This window comes from Vigna umbellata, chromosome 5 (assembly GCF_029865625.1).
Source record: "Vigna umbellata cultivar VRB3 chromosome 5, Vumbellata_1.0, whole genome shotgun sequence".
Taxonomy (NCBI): Eukaryota; Viridiplantae; Streptophyta; class Magnoliopsida; order Fabales; family Fabaceae; genus Vigna; species Vigna umbellata.
Genome location: NC_142169.1, coordinates 15,485,171 through 15,511,318, shown reverse-complemented (window position 1 = coordinate 15,511,318; position 26,148 = coordinate 15,485,171). Strand labels below are relative to the sequence as shown.

The 26,148-nt window shown below is 36.5% G+C and overlaps 1 protein-coding gene across 4 annotated transcripts; it reads right to left on the bottom strand.

Moving 5' to 3' along the window:
- Positions 1-5,571: 5,571 nt before the first annotated feature.
- Positions 5,572-24,825, bottom strand: LOC124833263 (transposon Tf1-107 polyprotein). Of its 4 annotated transcripts, XM_088116186.1 has the most exons (9): positions 24,689-24,825; positions 24,484-24,574; positions 23,528-23,758; positions 22,822-22,930; positions 20,166-20,211; positions 19,648-19,733; positions 19,140-19,198; positions 14,473-14,573; positions 5,725-5,854 (listed from the first exon to the last, which is right to left on the bottom strand). In XM_088116186.1, exons 1-8 carry the CDS (start codon positions 24,690-24,692, stop codon positions 14,522-14,524), a joined length of 678 nt encoding a protein of 225 aa, XP_087972312.1. In that variant the 5' UTR covers positions 24,693-24,825; the 3' UTR covers positions 5,725-5,854; positions 14,473-14,521. The 4 variants fall into 4 exon arrangements, with proteins under 4 accessions (XP_087972311.1, XP_087972310.1, XP_087972312.1 ...); XM_088116187.1 differs by lacking the exon at positions 14,473-14,573 and having other exon boundaries at positions 5,753-5,883; XM_088116185.1 differs by lacking the exon at positions 14,473-14,573 and having other exon boundaries at positions 5,572-5,854; positions 24,484-24,692.
- Between the last annotated feature and the right edge of the window lie 1,323 nt (positions 24,826-26,148).

The following is a 26,148-nucleotide window of genomic DNA, read 5'->3' as shown; positions in this document are numbered from 1 at the left end:
GAGCATAAGAGTAGAGGATATGTCTACTTGTTGTACTTAGTAAATCTTGAGATTATCTGTAGATAAGTGCTACCTTTAGCTTTGTGTGCGAAAAGGAAGGGTTGTTCGGGTATTGAACCTTCGTTGTGTGAGGGTGATGATGTTTTTCTTGTCCTTGTGTGGTAGAAAGACATGTTCCTTAGCTAGATTGCAGGACTACACGTACATATCTGTAGGGGTGGCTATAGATGGCCTGTAGAGGAGGCTATAGGTGGGTGAGGTAGGGTACATGAGTGTGAGTGATTCTTTCCACTATGGTGCTTACGGTACTGTGGATGCTCATGGTGATGTTAGTGATGAGGATATTCATGATGGAAGAACATGTGTTGATACCGTAATGACGATGATACTCCAGCGGGTACTAATTTGTTAGTGATTGGTTTATATGGTGTAGTTAGCATAAGTACTGATGAATGGATAGACTGTTAGTCTATGTTTGCGATGTACGTGATGACATTAAGGATCAAGGGTCGAGGCTTAAGGAGCGATGACCAGATATAATTGATGTGTTGTGTTTAGAGGATTAATGATTATATTGTTATTATTTCTGTATATATGGTGTTTATTATGGTTGATATAATCTGTAAGTATGTATCTTGTTTTTATGATTGTTTTATCAGTAGCTTACCCCGTACATGTTTATGTTTGTGTTTGTTTGTGAATGATCTTATCAGCAATGATCAAATGATGTGTTATACGTGAGCAAATGATTTTTCAAATATTGATGAAGCATGATAGATTTGAGACTACACAAGTGACAGACTTCAAATTTTCTTTTAAAGGTATTGTGTTGAATATTTTAGAGAATGTAATTGTAGTTCTTTATTTCCTTTGTTAGTTTCATTATTGTTGAGTAATGTAAATTGATATCGTTTTTGGAACTATTATGTTTTGAATAAACTATGTACATGTAATTATTGACGTTTATGAAAAATACGTTTCCACGCTATAATAAAAGTTTGAAATTTATCGATTTTTTAACAACTTGCGACATCCTAAATTTAAGGCGTGACACCCATCAAAATCCCCAAATCATCATCATCATCTTCTCCGACAACCGGACCAAGATGCATATGATAATCCAATCATCCTTCCTATTTGCTTATTCAGAACTTACATGCCTTACGCAAGTAGTTCTTCAACCTAACTTTTACCCTTCAAGGCCGGACCTTACCTTCACCCTTCAAAAACAATAAAAGTCATAAGAAATAAAACATATATGATGCATGCATATCTATTCTACTTTGTGTAGATAACCTACTACACGCATCCACCTTCTCCATTTGATACATATCAGAAATGAACGGTAGAAAAAAATAAGACATTCATAAAATGTTCTCACCATCAGAAGTCGTGTCAGATAAATAATACAACTTACTTCTATCAAAGTACTCAAAAACCAAGCCTACTCTGACAAGCTAACTTTCACCAACGGCTACTTCACACGACAAGACTAAGAAGACACAAGAATCAAGGAAAAAGCTCAATCTAACTAATATATTTTGAGAAACCCTTAAATAGAAGATGATTCGAAGAAAAAATCAAGAGAATAACCTACAAAGAGAAAAACTTACAAAGAGAAGAAGAGCAAAATAGCATATCATCGAGAGAAAAGCACACAAAAGCTCAAGAACTCAAAAGAGAATATTTGAGAAGAGAAAAAGTTCAAGTCTAGAAATACTCTAAAGCTTCATTGTAACATAAGCTTACTATTTATAAGTAGAGTGAAAGAGAGAAAAACACCTAGCGAGTCTGTAAACTGAATTGTATTGAGCATATATCGTCTCCATGAGATTAATCGTTTAACGACTTGTAAGCAATCAAATTGATTACACATTTTGAAAGAATTCAAACACTTGTTGAATAACTCAGGTAAGTTAAGGATTACTAAGCAGAGTATCAGGTTGATACCAAGATTATCTAGTGTAAACTAGGAGTGGGTGAAACTCAACTAGATGGTGTATCAAGTTGATACTAGGAGCGTCTAGGGATACTAGGAGTGGTGAAGAATACTGCACAACCAAGAGTAGGTGAAACTCAACCAAGCAGCGTATCAAGTTGATACCAGGATTTTCTAGGAATATCAGGAGTGGTGAGAATACTCAGTTGTAATCTTGTAGAAAATTATAGTGGAACCCTCTAAGGTTAGAGGAGACTGGACATAGCTCAATTGGAGTGAACCAATATAAAAATATTTGTGCACTTATTGTTTTATTCTTTCTCAACGCTTCATTTACAAAAGATGCAATTGGAATTTTATCTTTAATATAAAACATTCTATATTAAACTAGTTTTATTAAATAAAGGAAGTTTTACTGAAACACTACAACGAATATCTCTTAACCATTAAATAACACTTGAAAATAAATCATTGCTTAAATCGATTTCATAGTCGAGATTTTAAACATTCCAAATAAATTTTTCATCCTTAACGAATGTGTTATATTATATCGGTTGCGATAAAAGTTTTCCAATAACACTAGTCAACCACCCTTCCCCTCCCTTTCTTGTGTTTTCCAGGTACTTCACTTGCATCTTTGGACTGCTAACTTCATTAGTTTGAAACAAATGCTTTATATCATTAAATTAAACACAAAAATGGGGATTAATAGTATAATTAGATTAGTATAACCCAAAATGTAATTATTTATAAAAGCATGCTAAAATTGAAGATAATAAGGTTTAAAAGCTAGACAAGAGTTTATTTTGTTAATAAAATATGATTAAGATAATGGTAAAAGTTAACATTATCAAGTGATGGGTTCGGTCGAATGAGACTATTGAAAGCATGAGTATGACCATAGACGAAGTAGGGGATGAGTATTGTGTCTAACAAATTTTTCGGGATTCCTCTTTTAAACCTGGAATAGGAGCAAACTAATTGGCCATCTTTTTTCTCAAAAAAAGCCAAAAAGGACTATTTGAGGTTGTTAAGCATACGAGGAAGCCATTGAAGCCGAATGAAAAAGCAAGAGGTCGAAATGAGAGAATGCAAGAAGCTTTAAGAGGAAGAAAATGAAGTGGTTAGACGAAAAGAATAGAATGGATCTTGGCGAATTGATCAACTTGAAAATGGTTATTAGGCTAGGTCATGGAAGAAGGCCCATGATTGAATGAAAGACAAATTGTAATTGCCACTTAATAATGATAAAGATGTACTCATAAAAAAATGGGATTTTAGAACTCAGACAAGTTGTACAAATCGTGGAAGAATTAAATTAAGGGATTTCTAAAAAGATAAGAATAATACATAAATGTGTGATACGTCCTGAGCATAATTCGAAGTGTTCAACACCTGTGTAATTGAGCATTTACTGTAGGGGAGATTTTTGGGGCTATAAATACTTATTAAACTCTTGGTTACTCACCAAAATCACTCATCGAAATGGCAAATGCCTTAGAAAAATAGCAAAAGAGATAAGGAAAGCAAAAGAAAGAAGGAAATTCTTAAAAGCATTAAAATATGTAAAGGGTCATAGAGAGAGGAGTGGTGAGTAACTTAGCAAGACATTAATTATTCACTCAAGATTTGAACAAGTATTCTCTTCGGTGACATCTATTACGGGTATTAAAAAATAGGAAGAAATTATTTAAGAGATCGAGAGTTATTATGAGACCAAAGGTTAATAAGGTAAATTATGTCAACCTAAGATGATTGATCAATTGAAAGTTAAACATTACAAGGATCAAGGATTGAGAGCTCATAGCATATAAAAGCACGTGGATGGTGTTAATGAAGGACAGTATTGCTTTCGAAGTTATATCGAATATGGCCCAACATTACCTAAGTCTCATTGGTAATAAACCAAATAGAATTACATTTTACAAAGGCATTCAACTAAGTGCTTCTTTATATGAGATGGATACCATAAGACGAACATGCAAATCTTAGGAAGTCTCCAACAATTGTTTTTCGTTAAGATGATGGAGGAGACATAAAGATTGAAGAAATTTATCAATGAACAAAAGAAAGCAAGTCAAATCAAGCAAAGTAGCAATCGACCTAGAGGTTGGTGGAGGGAATCTGCCTAGGCCATGTGGACCTTAAAATTGTCAAGGGTAGTTCTGATGTACTGATTTAGGATCAAGTTAAAATTTGAATTAAAATATTCTAACCATTTAAGGAAGGGTTAGAAATTATAAATAGGTTTATTTTATATTTTACAAGGGTGATGAATTGTGAACCAAGTCATATATTTTAAAATGTTGTGAACAAGAAAAATGGCTAGACTAATGTTGATTGTTGCAATTTGGATCACCGTTTTCATTGATTTCTATTACAAGTTTTTTTACTTTCCTTGGTAATTTACTTTCTTGCACAAGTTACATTGATTTAATATTTTTGTCTCATTTTCATCTACTATTGTGTCCTTGTTTGATTTCAACCACATTTACTTTTCACTTCATCCATTGGTTATTACACTTCATTCATTGTGGCCAAAAATCTAAAAAATAAACAAAAAGACTGATTATTATGTTCGAGATCTTTATGGAAGTTTACGTGAGTAAACAATCAAATTTTTGTTGATGAACTTAGTTAGGGATGACAATAGGTCGGGTCAGACTTATGGATAGTGTCTATTCACCATCTGACCCGCAATAAAAAATCTACCTGTTTCCCGCTAGATACTCATTTAAAAAACGGGTTTTAAAATAGCCGCAGTGAATACTCGCGGATATTTAAAAAAAATATATTTTACAAAACTTTAAAATAAAATTAAAAAAATATAATATAAATTAAATTAAATATAAGTTAATTTTAAATTTAATTTAATTGAACCTAATAAAATATAAATTAATTTTAATTTTAATTAAATTTAATTTGATAAAATGTAAACAAATTTTAATTTTAATTAAATTAAATTTAATAAAATATAAATAAAATTTTATTTTTTAGGATAATGGGTACGTGGGAGTACGAGTACGTAACTCATTTATAAGTTAGCACTAAAAGTACCCATTACGCATAGTAAATATTTATAAGTATGAATTACCTACCACGAATTTTATATATGGATAGGTCCGCACACAAATATTTTTACCAGCCCTAAACTTACTACATCAAAATTAAATTTGCTTCTCAAATTAATGTTGTGTATTTATACCGAAATGTGAGCAACACCTAAGTTTGAATTGAAAAATCAAGTGTTTGTTAATATTGCATCTTTCATGCGGTATAAATGCCACTTTTATCCATTTAATAGAAGAAAAAAGTCATGTTTTTAAATAAAGGCCAAATTAAAATTTTAATAATAGTGTATAATATTTTAAAAAATTACTGGACTAAAATTTGAATGAAAATTAAAAGAAAAGTTAAGAGACTTAAATAATACGACTAAAATCTAAAAATCGAAAATCTCAATCGTGATACTTGAGTTAAGAAATACAACTGTCTCACTAAATTTTGTAAACTTGTATCATTTGTCATTTATATACTGTTATTCATTATGGTTGTATCTTTGCATCTCAGTGGTGTTATGCTAGGAATTATACTTAGGTGGATAGAATGTATTGTGACAATGTTAAACAAAAGAAACAGAAAGAGAAACTGTTACTAAGTAGAAGTGTATTGTTTACATGGACACAGATTTCAATCAAAGGTCTCGCAGAAATCTATTCTTTCTCCTTTTCGAAGAAACACCAACTGTTCTTCCTCTATTTGTCTTCTCTATCTAAAAATTGTGTACAGCAACTTCTCCATACCTAGAATCCTGATTTAAGAGAGTATGATTGCTTTTTAACCCATGCATCATAATCTTGTAGCATCTGCTGTAGTAGCAGTGGCACCAGCTTGTCCACCAAAGCCTGAATCATTCTGTCGCATACCAAAAGAGATTAATCATCCTAAACAAAATGGCGAGTGACTAGTTTATTCTTCGAAGTTATAGACAAGGGTACGAACATACTTTGAGTACAAGGTGATCACATGGAGAAAAGAAGAAAAAAACCCACATCCTTTGATCTTCTTCCTCACTTTCTTATTTGAGTACTTATTCAAAAGATTCTTACAAAATGAAACTGATTCATAAGTTTGAATACTAAAGCATATTGAAATAAGCTAAACTAGGTTAAAAACCACTTAAGTAAGCCTAAAAATATCCATCCTTTAAAAGAAAATGATTTAACCCAAAGCATAAAAAAATTAAATGTCACATACATACAACGTTGAAAAGAAGAGATATTCACCAAAATTCCTATGAGATTTAAATTCTTGTCACTTTAAACCTCAATCTGTAATTTTTCATTCAAATTCAAATTACAAAAAAATAGATTTCTGCCATAAGGCTACAGTTTTTTTAACCCAGAGAGACAACCAATATCTACTGTAAGTTAACTGCAGAATATGACTGCAATCACCTTGCCTAAACTGAGTTCTTATTTATCATTCATGTTAAAACAGAATCCATAGCAAAAATAAAAATCTAAAAATTAGAAAAAAATAATTTCTCTCTTATTCAGTCTCATTACATTCATTTGATATATATACATAATTAATTGGATAATTTTGAAAACACGCACAGCCTGTTCTAGGAAACAAATTCCTAAGCTTGTGGGATTGACATGCTAGTGATAAAACCAAGATATTAAAACAAATAGGAATAAAATCAAAACTTCCTAAAATATTTTGACACTCTCCCTTAAGATGGTGAATAATTGTTCTCTATTCTCAACTTGGATATAATTCACTCAAAGTTAATATTGTTTAGCCCCTTAGTGAGTATGTCTTCCTCTTATCCTTGAGTAGAAACATATGGAGTACAAATCAAGCCATTGTCAAGCTTTTTTTCGATCAATTGTTTGTCCACTTCAATGTGTCTCGTTCTATCATGTTCTACCCGAGTGTGAGCTATGCAGATTGCAGATTTATTGTCACAATATAATTTCATTGGTTCATCCCACTTTATCTAAGTATTCCAATATAATGTTCAGCCATAATATTACACATATTCCTTGAGCCATTGCTCAAAATTCTGGTTCGACACGAGATCTATCTATCACACTTTTCTTGCTACTCTTCCAAGTTACTAGGTTTACACAAAGGAAGATGCAATATCTAGTAGTTAAATTCCTATCCATAACTGATCTTGCATGATCAGACATCTGTATATGCATCAAGACTGACATTCTTGTTTCTTTTGAGAAAAATTCTTCTTCCTAGTGTCCCTAAATACTAGACAATTCTAAGAGTAACATGTAAATGTGCTTCATTTGATTGATGCATACATTTACTACCTAAATTCATAACAAAAGCAATAGTTGGTCTAGTTTGAGATAGATAAATAAGTCTTCCCACAAGTCTCTAGTAAATTTCTTTATCCACAACAACATTATCCTTCGCACTTCCCAACTTTGTATTTGGGTTAACAGGTGTACATGATGGTTTGCAAGTTGTTTTACTTGTATCTTGTAGCATGTCAGTAATGTATTTTTGTTTAGATATGAAGATCCTTTTCTTGGAATGGATTACTTCAATTCAAATACAATATTTTAACTTTCCTAAAGTTTTGATTTTAAACTCTTTGGCAAGGCATTGGCTCAACCTTTTGTTGTTCTTTTTCATCATTTTCGGTAATAGTGATATCATCCAAGATATCAATACAAATGTTTCTCCCTTTGAATCATAATGCTTGATAAATAAAGCGTAGTCCCCTTACCTTTGTATTTAAGGCTGAGCATGACTTTGGTGAATCTCCCCAACCATGCTCTAGGTGATTGTTTCAACCCGTAGAATGATTTTTTCAACTTACAAACCGTGTTGGCCTTAATTTGCCCTGTACACCTGGATGGTACCTCCATGTATATTTCTTCTTCAAGATCCCCATATAAAAATGCATTTTCACATCAAATTGCTGCAAGTTTAGGCCATGGTTTGCGACCAAAGACAAAAATACTTTGACCACGTTCATTTGTGAAACTAGTGCAAAGGTCTCCAAGTAATCCACTCCATAAATTTGAGTGAACTCTTTGGCGACCAGCCTAGTCTTATACTCTCAATAGTCCCATCAACCTTAAATGTTGGAAGTCTCACATCGACTAGAGATAAGGTCAATTTATAATATATATAAGTGGATGCAAACCTCACCTTATGTTAGGAAACCACAGAACAAGAAATGAATTAAGAGGAAAAAATAGTATAAGAAAGGATCATAGATCCTGTTTCATTGAAATAAAGGCCAAAACAGAAGGAATAACCTACTGTCCAGAGCTAGGCTCCTTAAGAGACCAAAACGGTACTCTCCACTCTATATTTCATTCACCACCCCTCCCTACACACACTGTCCTGACAATATAAAGGTAATAACGAAAAGGTAAATCTTCCTAGGATCCTCCCATTCTCTCTCTCTAACTAATTTTGTCCACCTCAGCCCCTTTTATTTTGTTTTCTCCTGCTATAAACTTGTCCCCACTTCTTTTGCTCTTTTGTTTCTTTGTCCAATATATTGTGTGGCCCAACAGGTATTTGGGCTGTATCAATACCGCCCTCTTGAAAGATAGTCTTGTCCTCAAGACTAAAAGTTGGAAATTGGACCTTCATTGACATTTCATCCTCCCACGTTGCTTCTTCTGTTGTTTTTCCTAGCCACTGCACCAACCATTGGTCAACCCTTTCTCCCCTCTTGAGTATGCATCTAGTAGCCAACACTTTCTGGGGTAACCATACCTCTGATTGGTCCTCTTCTAGCCCTGTGGGCAGTCCTTCTGCTGATTTATACTCCCCAATGGCCTTCTTGAGCAGCGAAACATGAAACACAGGGTGGATTTTTGAATTGGGTGGTAACTGCAACCGATAAGCTACCTCTCCGATCCTTTCAATGACTTCAAAAGGTCCGTAGTACCTTGCACTAAGCTTAGGACTGATGCGCGAAATAACCAAGTGTTGCCTGTGAGGTTTTAGTTTGAGAAACACCATGTCCCCTATCTCAAAACTTCTCTCTTTTCTATGTTTGTTTGCTTATGCCTTCATACGATCCTGGGAACGCACCAAGTGTCCCTTCAGCTGACGAATAGCTTCATCTCTATCAACTAATTCCCACTGAACTGCCTCTACTTTCACCTCTCCTCTTACAACTGGAATAATCCTTGGAGGAGGCCTCCCATAAACTGCCTCAAAGGGTGTAGTTCCTATAGATTCATGGTAAGTGGTGTTCAACCACAATTCTGCCCACGGCAGCCAATTAATCCACACCTTCGGTTGATCAGTGATGAAGCAACGTAGGTATGTCTCCAGGCATCGATTGGTCACTTCCGTTTGACCATCGGTTTGTGGATGATACGCTGAACTCATCCTTAACTTAGTCCCCTGTAGCCTGAAAAATTCCCTCCAAAAAGCACTTATGAATGTAGGATCTCTGTCACTTACCACTGATTTAGGTACCCCATGTAAGCGAACTACCTCTCTGATAAAAATCTCAGCGATGCTCTTCGCAGTAAAAGGATGTTTTACTGGAATGAAATGGCTATATTTTGTAAGTCTATCAACAACCACCAACACCGTATCAAATCCCTTGGATTTTGGTAAATTTGTAATAAAATCTAAGCTTATGTCCTCCCACACTTCTTCCGGAATTGGCATGGGTTGTAACAATCCTCCTGGGGCAGCAGTTATATATTTTTGACGTTGACAGGTGTCACATTCTTGAACAAACTTCATGATATCCCCCTTCATCCCTTTCCAATATAAGTTCGCCGTAGCCCGTCTATATGTTCGATAGAAACCAGAATGTCCGGCTTGGGGAGATGCATGCAACTCTTTCAACAATTCAGGAATCCAAGGTGATAGAGATGAAATGACTAACCTGCCTTTATACTGTAGTACACCTTGTTGATAGCTGAATCCTGTATACTTACCCTCAACTCTTCCCTCTTTCAGTGCTGTAATAATCTCCACCAGCTCCCCATCCTTATGCGCCTCATCAACTATTGCAGGATAATCCATCCAAATTGGCTCTGTCACCAATTTTCTTAAAGCTGCAGCGTCCTTACTCCGCGACAGTGCATCCGCACCTTTGTTCTCACAACCCGGCTTGTACACTATTTCAAAGTTATACCCCAATAGCTTTGCTACCCAATTCTGTTGGCTCCCTGTTGTGATGCGCTGCTGCAATAGTTGTTTGAGGCTTCTCTGATCAGAAAAAACTTTAAATTTTCGCCCCAGTAAATAGGGTCTCCAATGTTGGATGGATAGAACTACAGCCATCAATTCTTTCTCATACGCTGATTTGGACAGATTCTTTGGGCTTAGAGCCTTGCTATAGTAGGCGATTGGTTGCCTGTCCTGCATCAGAATGGCCCCAATCCCAGTACCTGATGCATCACACTCAAGTTCAAATTCCTTCTCAAAGTTGGGCAAACAAAGACATGGAGCAGTTGTTATCAATCTCTTCAACTCATCAAAAGCTTTGTGGGCATTTTCATTCCAACTGAAGTTATCTTTCTTCGTCAATTCAGTTAAGGGGCGCGCCACGTTTCCATAGTTTTTCACAAATTTCCTATAATAACCTGTGAGGCCCAAGAAGCCCCTCACGCCTTTTACATTCTTTGGCACGGGCCAGTCAACCACACTTGTTACCTTCTCAGGATCTACAAAGACTCCTTTCTCTGATATCACATGTCCCAGGTAGTTAACACTGCTTCTCCCGAAACTACATTTCTCTTTATTTGCAAATAAAATATTCTCCCTTAACAGCTGTAATACCTTAGTGAAGTTTGTTAGATGCTCTTCCCAATCCTTTCCATATATCAATATGTCATCGAAAAATACCAGGACTCCCTTTCTCAACATCTTCTTAAAAACTTCATTCATTAAAGCTTGAAATGTGGAAGGTGCGTTCATGAGTCCGAAGGGCATTACCAAGTACTCGTAATGTCCCTCATGGGTTCGGAAGGTCGTCTTCTCTATGTCTTGTTCCCTCATCCTGACTTGATGATACCCGAAAGTGAGATCTAGTTTTGAAAAATACTTAGCTCCATGCAATTCGTCCAAGAGCTCTTCAATTACGGGGATTGGGAATTTGTCGGGTACCGTCACTTTGTTCAACGCTCTATAATCTACACACATTCGCCAACACTTGTTTTTCTTTTTCACCAGGATTACCGGGCTTGAGAACGCACTTTGACTATGCCGAACATGCCCCATTTCCAGCAAGGAACGAACCTGATTCTCTATCTCATTTTTCTGGTGAAACGGATACCGGTAAGGTCTCACGTTAACTGGTGCACTTCCGGGAAGCAAGTTGATGCAGTGCTCCTTTTGGCGTTTTGGAGGTAGACCTTCTGGGTCCTTGAACACATCTTCATATTGACCCATCGTCTGTTTTAATTTTTCCAACAGAGTTTGATTCGTTTCCTCTTCCTTCTTCGCCTCCCCTTCGATTTCGAACTTGCAAAGGTTAGCACTCAAAGATTCACTTTGCTCTGTCCTTCGCAGTACTTTAATTCCTTGGGTCAAATTAAGCTTCATGATTTGTTTCTTCCAATCTACCCGCATTTCTCCCAACGACTCCAACCATGCCATGCCAAGGATAAGATCAATATCCTCAAGTTCGAATAAAAACGCATCCACTACGAACTCCCCTGTCTCAAGAACAATCTTCAACCCCCGACAAACCCCAGCTGTTTCTGTTTGATGCCCATCTCCCATCAAAATACGCATTCTCCGCGTATTTTGCCACTCCCATTCCATTGCTTTCACTAACCTTCTCGAAATGAAGTTGTGAGACGCTCCGGAATCTATCAAAATGAGAAGAGGTACTCCTTTGATCATCCCTTTTAGTTTCATCGTTCTGGGCGCATCTCGAGTCTCTTTCTCCAGCACGAAGAGACTGATTGCACTACAAACTCCATCGGCTTCCTCCGTTTCGCTCTCGTCGTCACTTTTTTTGGTTCCTTCTTCATCTTCACATTCAATCTGAATCTCATTCTCGGCGACTATGGCCCTTAGTTGTTTAATTGGGCATTGGTGATTTGGCCCATACGGCCCACCACACTTGAAACATAGCCCTCTCTTTTTCCTATCCACCAAATCCTGATAAGATAAGTGACGCACGCCCCTTTCATGTGCTCCCCCTGATCCCTTATCATTTGCACCGCTCTTCCAGTTTGGGCCTGACCCATTACTCCAACCCTTAGACCCATACCCTTTTTGACCCACTCGTCCTATTATGTTGGATCCCGTTTTGTGACCCGAATTGTCCCCTCCTACCTGTGCTTCGTTCCGCCTGTGCCACCCTCTGCTTCGTCCCGACACCTCCAGGTCAACAGCACGCGCAACGTTCATCAAACGTCCCCTGGTTAGAGGGTTTGCGATATGTAAGCTTCGCACCTTCGCTCGGACCTCCTCCCTGAGCCCATGGGTAAAATATGAAAAATATTGTTCATCGTGGAGCTTAGGAATTTGGGCGATCAGGCATTCAAATCGTCCAATATATTCATCCATGTTCCCTGTTTGGTTCAGCGTCGTCAGTTGATCATATACACTTCCTTCCCCCATTCCTCCGTAACGTTCAAGCAACTCCCTCTTCAAATTTTCCCATGACAACACCTCATAATCGTTTAACAACGAATTGAAAAAATGGATTGTCCCTCCTTCCATGCACAAATGAGCCAGATGTACTTTCACCGTCTCGCTGGTCTCCTGGACCTTAAAGTAAATCTCCGCTCTCGAAATCCACCCAGCCGGATCCTCACCCGTGAATGCTGGTAATTCAATCCTTTTTACTGATTGTTGAAACTCTACCAAAGCATCCCCTTCTAGGGCTGTAGAACTCGCTCCACCCTTGGTATTTTCCTTAGTCTCTGTATTTTTGTTTCCCACAGAACCTTCACCCTCTTCATATATTCTCTTTTCAAAACTCCTCGTCATCAACTCAATCATTTTTGTTTGATTTTCTGCAGCTTCTTTTCTCATCTCTTCTAGTGCTGAGTAATTTTGAGTTGCTTGCAGACGCAACTCTTCCATGATTGCTTTCATTCGAATAACTTCTTCTTCTACATACCCTACCCTCTCCTCCATTTTTCCTGAAACCACTGGTTCTCCTTGTTTTCTGCTGTCTGCTCGTGTGTTAACCATTCACCCTCTAATGAAGTTATCCGGCAGGTCGGACCAGAATTGTTAGGAAACCACAGAACAAGAAATGAATTAAGAGGAAAAAATAGTATAAGAAAGGATCATAGATCCTGTTTCATTGAAATAAAGGCCAAAACAGAAGGAATAACCTACTGTCCAGAGCTAGGCTCCTTAAGAGACCAAAACGGTACTCTCCACTCTATATTTCATTCACCACCCCTCCCTACACACACTGTCCTGACAATATAAAGGTAATAACGAAAAGGTAAATCTTCCTAGGATCCTCCCATTCTCTCTCTCTAACTAATTTTGTCCACCTCAGCCCCTTTTATTTTGTTTTCTCCTGCTATAAACTTGTCCCCACTTCTTTTGCTCTTTTGTTTCTTTGTCCAATATATTGTGTGGCCCAACAGGTATTTGGGCTGTATCACCTTACAAGTCGGTTTTGAGTTGAGTTAGGCTTAAAGTCCACTTCTTAACATTGTATCAGAGTCAGGTTAGAGCTTATCCTAGCGATATTTGTTATTTGCGGGCATGTTGTTCCACCCGCTATCGGGTCGTTATTGGACCACCCACTAATATGTAGTCTCACGCTCGATGTGTATATACCTCGGCGTGAGGGGGTGTGTTGGAAGTCCCACATCGACTAGAGATAAGGTCAATTTATAATATATAAGTGGGTGCAAACCTCACCTTATAAGCCGGTTTTGTGGGGTTGAGTTAGTCTTAAAGTACATTTCTTAACATTGTGTAAACACACTTGCACCTAATAGGTTTTCTTTCTAGGTGGTAAGGTGACTAGTTTACAAGTATTATTCTTTTCCAATGCCTTCATTTCCAAATCCATGGCTTGTTTCCACTTTTTGTCAATTAATGCCTCATATACACAAGAAGGTATAGTAATTGTATTTTGGCTTGTGAGAAAGGGTATATGGATAGATGAGAATTTTTCAAAGGATGAACAATTTGTTGAAGGGTATTGAAGGTGATATCCCTTGACACAAAGAACATTTCGAAAGAACTTATACCTTTTTTGTGTGATAGAGTACTCTATGAAAAAACATTTAACCAACCTTGAGTCTAGTTTTCCCCTTGTTGTTTTGTGAAGATGTACAAATGAGACACACCCGAACATTCTAGGTGGAAGGTTAAGTGGATGAGTTATATGTGGAACTTCCATTGAAACTTTTAATGAAAAAATAGTAGAAGATAAATTGTTAATTATATAAGTGCAAATAAGTATGGCTTATCCCAAAAATATGTCAGAACATTCTTTTAGGAGTGTTCTAGTTTGTTTTAGTAAGTGTTGATTTTTCCATTTAGTAATTCCATTTTGTTAGAGTGTGTAAACACATGAGGATTCATACATTATCTCTCCTACACTCTGAGAGATAATATGACAGCAGAAGATCTTGATCATCCATAAGAGGTGTTTACTCCAACCCCAAGATACCTACAAGAAAAAACACTAGAACCCAAGAAAAGACCACAGTTTAGAGACCAAGCTTTGATACCATGTCAAATTTCAAGGCAAGAGAGAGCATAGTATATGACATGTTACGTATCCGAGTAGGAGACGTAACTAACCACGATCACAGTAGGTAGAAACATAACACTCAACTCCCACAGTCAATAGAAAGAACGGTACCTGAATGAATTTCTTTTATTGATGGTAATGGAATAAACAAAAGTAACAAAGATAGTTGGGAGCATAACCTCCCTCACACGACTATAGTTGCCTGTCTACAAACTCAATAATCAAAAGCATGCCCTAAACCATAGTGTCAGGGCTTTATTTATAATTATTATTTTCCTAGGATATATTTCTAATTACTGTAATTAACTTATATTGATTATTTCCCTAGGATATTGCTCTAATTACTGCAATTAACAATATTTCTCTGGAATACTGCTCTAATTACCATAATTAATAATATTTCCCTAGGATACTGCTCTAATTACCGTAATTAACAATATTTCCCTAGGATATAGCTCTATTTACTATAATTACTATAATTACTTCCCACTTATTCTAACTGTTGTCCCAATTAGGATAGTCACTCTTCAACCGACTGCTCCCCATCGCTCCGCTCGAGCTCTCACCGCCTTCGGTCGTTCGGCTCGACTCCTCCTCGTCTTCCATCGTTTGGCCTGACCTTTCCCCGCCTTCCACCGTTCAATTTGGTCTTCCTTCCTCCACCGTGCGGTGTCCGACAATTGGAGCTTAAAAGCCACCTCTTCGACCTTCTGTGTGACTTGGAAAGGCCCAAAATACCGAGCGGCTAGCTTAGGGTGTAGCCCGGTCGGCATAGAAGTCTGCCTGTGCGGTCTGATCTTAAAGTACACCCAATCTCCCACCTCTACATCTACTAGTCTCCTTTTTTTGTTGGCCTGTTGCACCATCAGTTCTTGAGCACGTGATAAATGAAACTTTTAGCTGCTCCAACGCTTCGTCCCTTGTCTGTAGCTCCTGACTGACTGCTTCCACTAAGGTTTCCCCTAGTACGAAACGGTGTAGAGAAGGAGGAGATCTCCCATATACTGTTTCGAACGGAGTACACCCTGCTGCTTCTTGGTAGCTAGTATTGTACCAATACTCGGCCCATGGTAGCACTAAACCCCACCCCTTTGGTTGTTCTGAGAAAAAACATCTCAGATAACCCTCCAACACCCTATTCAGCACCTCAGTCTGCCCGTCCAATTCAGGATGATAGGCAGTGCTCATTTGTAGTTGGGTACCCTGCATTTTAAACAGCTCCTTCCAGAAAATACTTAAAAATAATGGATCTCTGTCGCTAACAATAGATATTGGTACCCCATGCAACCTGACAACCTCCTTAACAAATACCTCAGCTATTGTACGGGCTAAATAGGGATGTTTCAGGGGAATGAAGTGCCCATATTTGTTGAGACGGTCCACCACCACCAGTAAGCATCATACCCTTGAGATTTGGGCAACTTTACTATAAAATCCATGCTTACTTCCTCCCAAATAGCGTTGGGTATGGGCAAGGGTTCCTTGTGGAGAAGATGACAGGTACTTATGTTGTTGGCACACCAGGCAGCTTGCAACGAAATCAGTTACTGCTTTCTTCATCCCTATCCAATAAAGTGATTGAGGGATCTTGCGAAACGTTCGGTATACCCCTGAATGCCCCCCTGTCTGAGTCATGTGAAACTCAGCTATTAGCTTAGGAACCCAGGCGGATTGAGCCGAGATCACCAGTCTCCCCTTGTAGTGCAGTCTGCCATGCTCCATGGTAAAAGATGGGTGTGAGTTGGGGTCCTTCTCGAGATCTTCCATTACCTTCTTCAATGCTTCATCCGCCTCAACCTCCTTTAGAATCTCTCAAAGTCTTGCCAATAAGACCTGGCCACCACCTTCAATTCTTTCTCATCCTCCGTACCTTCCTCCCTTTTTCAAGATAGAGCATCTGCAACCTTGTTGGTAGCCCGTGTCTTATACATAATTTCAAAATCATACCCTAGGAACTTTGCAATCCAATTCTGCTAGTTTTGAGTGGTGATGCATTGCTCTAATAGGTATCGGAGGCTCCTTTGGTCTGTGTGAACTACAAATCTTTTGCCCAAGAGATAGGGTCTCCAGCGTTGTATGGCCATAACCAAAGCCATGAGTTCCTTCTCGTATACTGATTTATTCAACGATCCCTCCAACAATGTTTTGCTGAAGAAAGCAATGGGCCTTTTTCCTTGAGTGAGAACCGCTCTTACTCTCCTTCCCGAAGCATCACACTCGATATGGAAAGGTTGGTCAAAGTCAAGTAGAACTAGTGCAGTAGTCACGGCCTCCTTCAATCTAGTCATGGCCACATCAGCTTTCTCGGTCCATGTGAACTGCCCCTTCTTAAGTTGTTCGGTCAATGGTTTGGCGATCTTCCCATAATCCCTGTCTTGAGCATCTCCGTTACCTGTTTCTCTATTTCACCTTTCATCACATGGGAGTATCTATATGGTCTCAAATTTACGGGGGTTGCTCCCTCCTTGAGAGGTAAACGGTGCACCATGCCTCTTTCGGGAGGTAATCCTATGATCTCGTCGAATATCCCTGAGTACTGATCCAAAATTCGATCCATTGCCTGCTTCTGTTTCTCGGTCAATTCCTGACCGAACGACCCTCCTTCCTCGGTCTTCTCAGTACTCCCTAGCTCCCACACCAACATCCAGGCTTCTACTTCGGTCATTTTGAATAAGGCCCCTAGTTCCTCCAATCTCCGAGCTAAAGTAGGGTTCCCTTTTATGGTCACCTTCCTCCCTCCTTGACCGAACACCATGGTCAATTCCCTCCAATTCAGGGTGACTTCTCCCAGCTTGGTGAGCCATTCTACCCCCAGAATAACATCCACTCCGCCCAACTCAAATAGATGGAACCGTTCGGTTACCTCTGCTTCTCCCAGGCAGATTACTACCTCCTCATAGCACCCTCGCGTCTTCTTTTTCTGCACCATGTGCTCTAGTTTTCCTTCGACTGCATTCATTCTCCCCTCCATGTTGTCTTTCATTCCCTTCTTTCAATCCGGCTGGCCTCTCACTCCTCTCTATCGGATCCGGCAGGTCGGACCAATTGTTCCGTATCCGAGTAGGAGACGTAACTAACCACGATCACAGTAGGTAGAAAGATAACACTCAACTCCCACAGTCAATAGAAAGAACCGTAACTGAATGAAATTCTTTTATTGATGGTAATAGAATAAACAAAAGTAACAAAGATAGTTGGGAGCATAATCTCCCTCACAGGACTATAGTTGCCTGTCTACAAACTCAATAATCAAAAGCATGCCCTAAACCATAGCGTCATGGCTTTATTTATAATTATTATTTTCCTAGGATATATTTCTAAATACTGTAATTAATTTATACTGAATATTTCCCCAGGATACTGCTCTAATTACTGCAATTAACAATATTTCCCTGGAATACTGCTCTAATTACCGTAATTAACAATATTTTCCTAGGATATAGCCCTATTTACTATAATTACTATAATTACTTCCCGCTTATCCTAACTGTTGTTCCAGTTAGGATAGTCTCTCTTCAACCAATCGACTGCTCCCCATCACTCCGCTCGAGCTCTCACCGCCTTCGGCAGTTCGGCTCGACTCCTCCCCGTCTTCCATCGTTCGGCCTGACCTTTCCCCGCCTTCCACCGTTCGGCTTGGTCTTCCTTCCTCCATTGTTCGGTCTTCTCCTTCTCTCCTAAACCTTTTTCTCTCATACACCTTCCAACCCCTAACATGACATGATTTCTTTGCTTAGAAAAGCTTTCTTGTATTGCAGCCCTCTTTTCTTAAATAGGCAGGATAGAATATTTTTACATTAATATAGGAGATTGCAAGAGATATGCAATAAAGGGAGGGATTACACGAGATTTCCTATTTACATGGAGTAATTGTTAATAATTCCTAACAACAATCTATTAAAGGTAGAAAATAATCTAATAAAGATATAATAAAATACATTAACAGAGGAATTATTGGGAATTCAATCTTAACATTTACATTATCTAATAACATAAATTGGTAAAGTCGAAATTGAAAATAGGAATTGTTCAACTTCGCAGATTAGAAAGATTATTGAGGTGAAATGATTAGAAAGATCACTATGGTTTCACAAATGTCAAAGGATAAATAGAAAACAAGTAAGAAGGTGGAGAAACTAAGCCATCAACCAGAAAAATAGTGTTTGATGATTTTTCCTTAAGTGTAGTCAACAAAAAACTCAACAGATAACTACAATATAGTGACCTACACCTCATCTTAACTATATATTCTAATGTTCTAAAACCTTTCAATTTCCATTAAGTTGCTTTTGAATATATTCCTCATTCACATGAAGTACATAGACCTTAGTGAAAGACCTATAATAAAAAGAGTTTTGCATGACATTTATAGCCAACAATAGTTGTTAATTTAAATTGCCAATCTATATACAAGACACTTTATGTACAAATCTATCGTAGGACAACTTGAAAATGCAGAGTACACAATCTAAAAGTACAAAATTAAAAGTAACTCACATATTTCCCGGACCCTCAATGGCAGAAGTAGGCATCATGGTAAATGGTTGTGTGTATATCTGCAGACAAGCTCTTTATTTTAATGATGAGAAGCAAACACAAAAATCAGTTATATTAAACTGAATTGATGCTAATATAGTAATGGCTACTAATTTTGATCAAAATCAGTGACCTTTTAGTATATAAATACAAAGCTACAAAAACAAAAAGAATTAACAAGGATTATGCTGGAGTTAGTTGAACGATATATAATTGAGAAAGAAGGAATCTATCAACTCAATTCATAAGTTTTTAGAGAATAAAAAAACCAAAAGTTTCAACTGAATACCTGAACTTTCTTACTACTAAGGCTACAATATAATTTACATGAAGTAAGGCAATTCATGACTTCGTAGTCCTTGACAAATAATAACATACATGATTACCACTCTTATATCCAGGAAAAGCGAAACAAATATGAATGCAACAGTATATGTAATATTATATACTTTATGAGGATAAGACAAACCTCAAGTGTGAGATTTAACTTAACATCAACTTCTAAATATGATTCGGCACCAGCACCACCCCATTTCATGTGGTTTACCATGAATGCTGGAAAACGGAGAAGTTATTAACAAATTACCATGAAGTTGTTAAAAGCACTGAAAAAACCAAAAAATCTCACGAAACAAGTATCACATACAAACTTGAATTCAGCAGAAAATTGTGATGAAAGACTAGCAATTAAAAGATAATAATTTTAAAGGTTCTCAAGTATATTTCTCCATATATCTGGAGAAATTGCACTATTTTCTCCCTCCCTGTGTACCCAAAGTCGTTTCCAGTATTTTCAGCACCAGGTGGCGGAGAATATTACCCTCAACAAATGGGCTATGCAACAAGGAGACGAAACATTTTTCTCTCTAATATACAGAAGACTGATAAATGTCAACCGAAAATAAACATTTTTTATACGTCAATTTAACAAAGGGGCATTTTTAAAACTAGGTACAACACTGCGCACACAGAGTACATTGTAAATACCTGAAAAGTGGCGGTTTTGCTCTTTCACAACTTCTGAACCCTCAAACTGTGAATAATAAAGTATGAAACAATTAAAATGGGATGAGTAACAAAAGGAATATTACAAAGACTCGTGTTTAATCAAACTAAGGTTTATATACATGTATTAAGTCTCAGGGCATTGATTAATCCTAGAAAAAATGGGATGGCAGCTAAATAGAATAGAGAGAAAATAATCAATTTTATTGATAAAAGATTTTTACATAAACTTTCAAATAACCTCACTACTGATGGCAACTCCCAAGTCAAAAGTCCTATCACAAGAAGCATGGCCAAGCAAATCCAAGAAGAGTCAACCAAAGAAGGTGAAGTCAAGGCCATCATGGAATAATTTTGGGCTTTGTATTATGGGCCTAATAGTGTAGGATTTTAACTTGGGCCTTATATTTTGGGTCAATTGGATTAGGTTTTTGACCACCCAAGTCGACAAAGGGTCAAGGCCCAATGTTGACCAAGGTGGGACGTCCACACCATGAGTTGACCAAGGGGTCAACATTTTTAGCTAGCTTGGTGGAAAAGAGAAGAGTGGACAATCATGACATGTGTCTGCCTCTCCTATTGAAGAGTTTTTCCTTCTAGTTAGTGGCCGCAAGTCACTCTAGGAATGGAAAGGATTTTCCATAGGTAGTGGTCACATGTCACCTTCTCATTTGAGAGGATTTTTGCCACTTGTCTTTTTCCTATTGGAGAGGATTTATCCTTGCTTTCCAAGCTAACCAAGGTGGCTCTTTTAGGTTAAAGTTCTTGTCCATTTTGAAACACCTTAGCCTATAAATAGAGGTGTCTCTCCTTCATGTAATTACCTTTGATTTAGAGTAAAGTTATGCTGTCATTTTTGTGTCATACTACTCTTATTAGGTCACCCTAGGCTAGAGCAACCCAAGTGCCCTCCTCTAGCCATCTTCCTCCAAAAGTTGGCCCAACCTCTCTTAGAGAATCATCAAACATCACCTCCATCACCACAAAACACCCTAAGGCCAAGACACTTAGCCTTTAACCCATCATCATTTCCACACATCATCAACCATGACCACCTCCATGGTTTTCCTTCTAGTTTTGGCCCAACCTAGCTAGAAGATTGTCATGAACTACCCTTCTAGAGAACTCATCTCTCAAAACTCTCTTTTGTTTTGTTTGTAACGTTTATCAATTAGTATATACACATGTCTTTCTGTTATTAAAAACAACGTAGGAACCTTTAAAACGTTACATGGATAAGAATGCAGTGGATATGCTTACGAAAGTGTCGAGTATAGAAAAGCTAGAGCAAAGACTTTGTTGGAATGAATGTTAGATAATGACTTCCTAGATATAGCTGGAGGGGGAGAATTGTTGTATTGTTCCATTACATCTAAAATGAAACCAATTGAAGAGTTTAAACTCATATCAATTTGCTTGATTCCAAGGTCTTGTAGACAACACTTCAACAATAATATTTTTTTTCCAACTGCCTCTACTGTGGGTAAGCAACACAGTTCTACATCCTTGATTGCTAAGACACGATCCACTTCCAAAAGTGTATGTATCCTTCGATTTTCTACCATCAAGAACCCCAGCCATATCAGCATCTATATAACCTCTACGATTGGATCAACTTCCCTGTAACTAAAACATGTCTTAGACGTGTCTTTAAGATACTTAAAAATCTATTTAACTACTTCACAATGATCCTTTCTAGGATTTGAAAGGTATTTGCTCACTACTCCAACAACATGAGCTTTATCGAGCCTCGGTCACACCATTGCATCCATCAAATCAACTGCTAAGTAGTAAGGAATTGTTAACATTTCATCCATCTTCTTTTTAGAATAGAGACAGAAACTCTATCTTAGATTGAATTGATTAGCTTAGCTTATTAGCCTAATATTCTTTATGTATAACCTCTGAATCACTCGTTTAACATACTTCTCTTGTGATCACCACAACTTGCATACTTTTCTATCCTTATAAAGCCAAGAATTTATTGAGTTGGTCCTAGGTCTTTCATATCGAATGACTTGAAAAGTTTTCCTTCATATGTTTTTATCTTTGTTGAATACTTACCAAGTATCAACATGTCATCCATGTACAGTAGCGATGGAACAAAGGCTCCTCCTGAGAACTTTTGGAAGTAGACACACTGCTTTACAATTAAGAAATCCAGTTGCTGAACTACACTTGTTTAATATATTCACTCATGCTATTTTATAATACTCCGTAATTTGGGAGTAGATAGTCCAAACCGTTGCTGGGTCTTTGACACGTGTATAATAAGATAAGAGGGGCAAGGGTGCATAAGCAGCAGTGTTGGCTGAGGTTTATGAGAGAAGAATTACAAATGTATCAGGTTACAGCAATGTAATGGAGAGAGGAATTGTGAAATGATAGGGAGAGGGAGAGAGAGAGAAGGAAATATGAACATGGAGAGACATAACAGAATTTTAGGAGGGAATTGGTGGCTTAGAAAAGGAGGGCAGAATCTATGTATTAGTCCTTATTGCTATCACTTATTGCTTTGTTTCTATTGTCAATTGTGTTTCAGTTTACTGAAAAGAAGTCTAAAAATTAAAGCTTATACTTACATCATGAACAAAAACATTTTTGTTATTTTTGGGTTGGGGAGGACGAGGGGTCACACCTTACAAGAAAGCATCTCAACCAAGCAATCTTCATCCGTTGAGGTAACTCGCAGATCTAGCAATGGGGCAGCTTCAAAGTTTAAAAATTGAAGTTTAGGCAGTTCACATCTACACATACAAGAATAATAATTTGATTACAGATGTATACTTCTGTACAACTCATGTTCAGTAAGATATTTGCCATAGTTCATAAAACGTTGACAAAAAGAAGTACTTGCTTTCTAAAATCAACAGTTTCTGACTGTTCGTTAAATAATCATAACCTGCATATTACAAGGAATAACATTTTTAAACCGATTTTAAATTATTGCAACTGATTCTATCAGCTGAACCATTTCATTTAAGTGTAGTTCAGTATAAGCACCTAAATTTAAGAAACCGCTCTACTTTCTTATGAACTCATGAAAATCAGCTAATTATCTGCTCATGTTCTTCAGTAATACGAAATACTTCGAATTTATGAAAAATATATTAATTTTGAGTACTTTCCCGTAGAGAAAAATTCAACTCATGACCTATTCTGTTCATTTGTATTGTCAGTGCCCAATATGGCAATAGAATTTGGTAAGCATCATAACCTGCACTCTGGCCCTTGACTTGACTCTAATTCTATGTCACAATCTAGATGAGTAACAATATTTGCATTAGCCAAACCATTGGAAGAATAACTCAAGCCACCAAAACAGAATTAAGGAGGTGGCAAACCTGTATGTGTTGGCATCAAGAGATTGAAATGATTCCAAAGCCTTTGTGTTCAAAACGGCTGCAATTCCACTCGGGTGGCTCAGAAATTCACTGATGTGATATTTCTTCCCTCCAAAATCATCACTATATGTTGGCAGCCCGATCCTCTCCTTTTTCGCAGCAAACAAACTTGCCCTCTTAGAATTTGAATTCAAGGAAGCTACTGCCTTCCCCTTGAGGTCTATTTTCTTCCTAAAAATTCAAATTCATGTCCGAAAAACTAACTATTCTTAGCAAAGATCACATTCACAAGATTTGAAGGTTCAAAACAATCCCAACAAAAAAAAGATAAAAGAAAAGCAAATGACCCTAATACCTCTTGTGGTTTCTTGACATTACACATATTCGTCCTTTAAAACCCTGATGTTTGCAATAAATTGACTAGTATCCAGAAACACATTACACACTTCTCTAAAAGAAGTTATTGTAAACATTAAAAAGGTAGAGATATGGTGGGCAATTTGAAGAAATCACATGAAATGTGAGTGTAATTTGCTCTTAAAATTAAACAAAGAAATGCTTCTTTAACTTCTTCCATAAAGCACAAACAAGAAGTGCTACAACTAGATCTCACCAATAAACGAAACACTCATAGAAAGGGAAGACTATGCTTCAAGCAAGTTCACCCAACTTCACTCGAATCATTTGAAGCTTATTGTTTTCTATGGTCATTGATAGAACTAAGAAAGGAAAAGAAAACATGGACATGGAATACCATAGCCATATAGATACCTGCTTTCACTCATATTATTACTACCTCCGTTCTCATTATAGGAAAAAAAAAACAAATTCACATGATAAATTATATTAAATTTTACTAATTTCTTAGTATTTTTTCCCTAAATTGTATATACGAATGAAAAATGAGTTTTAAATTCATTATGGAACCAGAAACCAAGTTAATTAGGCTAACTAACCCGTTGATAAATTGTTGCATCGTGGGGGATGAACGTGTGACCCAGAGTTGTTCGTGTCCGAAACATTTGTTGCTCAAAAGGATTGTTTTTGCTGCAAAATGAAAGCAGGAGATAAAATGGAAACAGAGAAGAGAAAGAGAAGTGAGAATGGGAGTGTGTGGTTGCAGAGAAAAAGAGAAAAGGAAGTGGGTGTTGGAGTAGTCACCCATTTATGTGTTGGAGGAAATGCTGAGAACGAAAAAGATTGAAGGGAAACACAGCAGATTACATTGGACTAAGCGCTGTGGTCTTAACTGACAACTGTAACGGAAAGTAAGGTGATTAACCGGAAAATCGATGTCCCCGTTTGCATGAACAACACACATGATTCTTTCAATTAATTATTAATCTTATAATAATTTAAATAATAATTACTAAAAGTGTTTGATGTTAATAACTAGTATTAATGCACTTTATCATCTGAATATTAGTGCATCCTTTCACTTTATATTATATCCCAAATTAAAATAGAAAACAGAAATATACGCAATACACTATCAGATGTTGCTAGTATTTTGTCCATTATTGATTAGAAATTATTGTAAATCTAACTTAATCTTATTATCATCTCTAAAAATAAGAAGCGAGGCGGATTATATGAGAACTACGTTTCACAAAAATAACGATTTTCATTAAATTTTACTTAATAATAAAAGTATAAAAAAAAAGTATTAGAAAAAACATCCAAAAAAATTATGACTTAATAATTTATATATTTTTTGTTCAATTATTATTAAAAGAACCAATTTAGGTTTTTTTTAAAAAAAAATACAAATCAATGTATTTTTTTAAGAGTTTAGTTATCCAAGGAGAGTGTAACAAACTTAAACTTATTTAACATAACGAGCGATTAGTAAAAAAGTTTTCTGTAAAGAGATTTCGGAGACATGTCTTACCTTAGGTTTGAGGTGGAAAGTTTCATTCAAATTCATTAAAATTAAATCAGGGAATTTTACATTATTTTATTCTTTTAAAATTATTTTGATAAGATAATTTCAATTTGTTATATTTCAAATTTTTTAGTTCATTATTTTAATTATCATTAAATACAAAAAACATATAAATATTAAATAATTGTTAAAAAAATATCAGTATTACTGTTTTTTAGTCAATCTTATTTCATGTTACTTTTTAATCAAAATTCATCAAGAATTTTTTTAATTGACACTCATATAGTTTGTTTCTCAATAATTGACGTTAATTCATATTATTTTTAGTTAATATTGACTATAATATTTATACGACAATTAGGTTTTTCTTTTATAAAATTTCAATTGATGTCAGTTGAAAAAAATCTCCCAAATGTCATTAAAAAATATTAACAAATATTTGTTTAGTTTTTTTCACAAATAATATTAGAAAAACAATTTTAATAAACCATTGAAAACAAATAGCATTAGTGTTCATGATAAGAAAAAGTAATCATTATTGACATCAGCAATAAAAAAGACACCATGTATATTAATTGAAAATTTTAATTCACATGTACTATCAAATAGTATCTTTTGACTAAAACTCATGGTTAATGGTTAACGTGAGATTCGAGAAAATTAAAAATAATTTACAATTTATTATATTTCTAAAATTAGGAATAATTTATAAATTATTGTATGTCTAGAGAGTTAG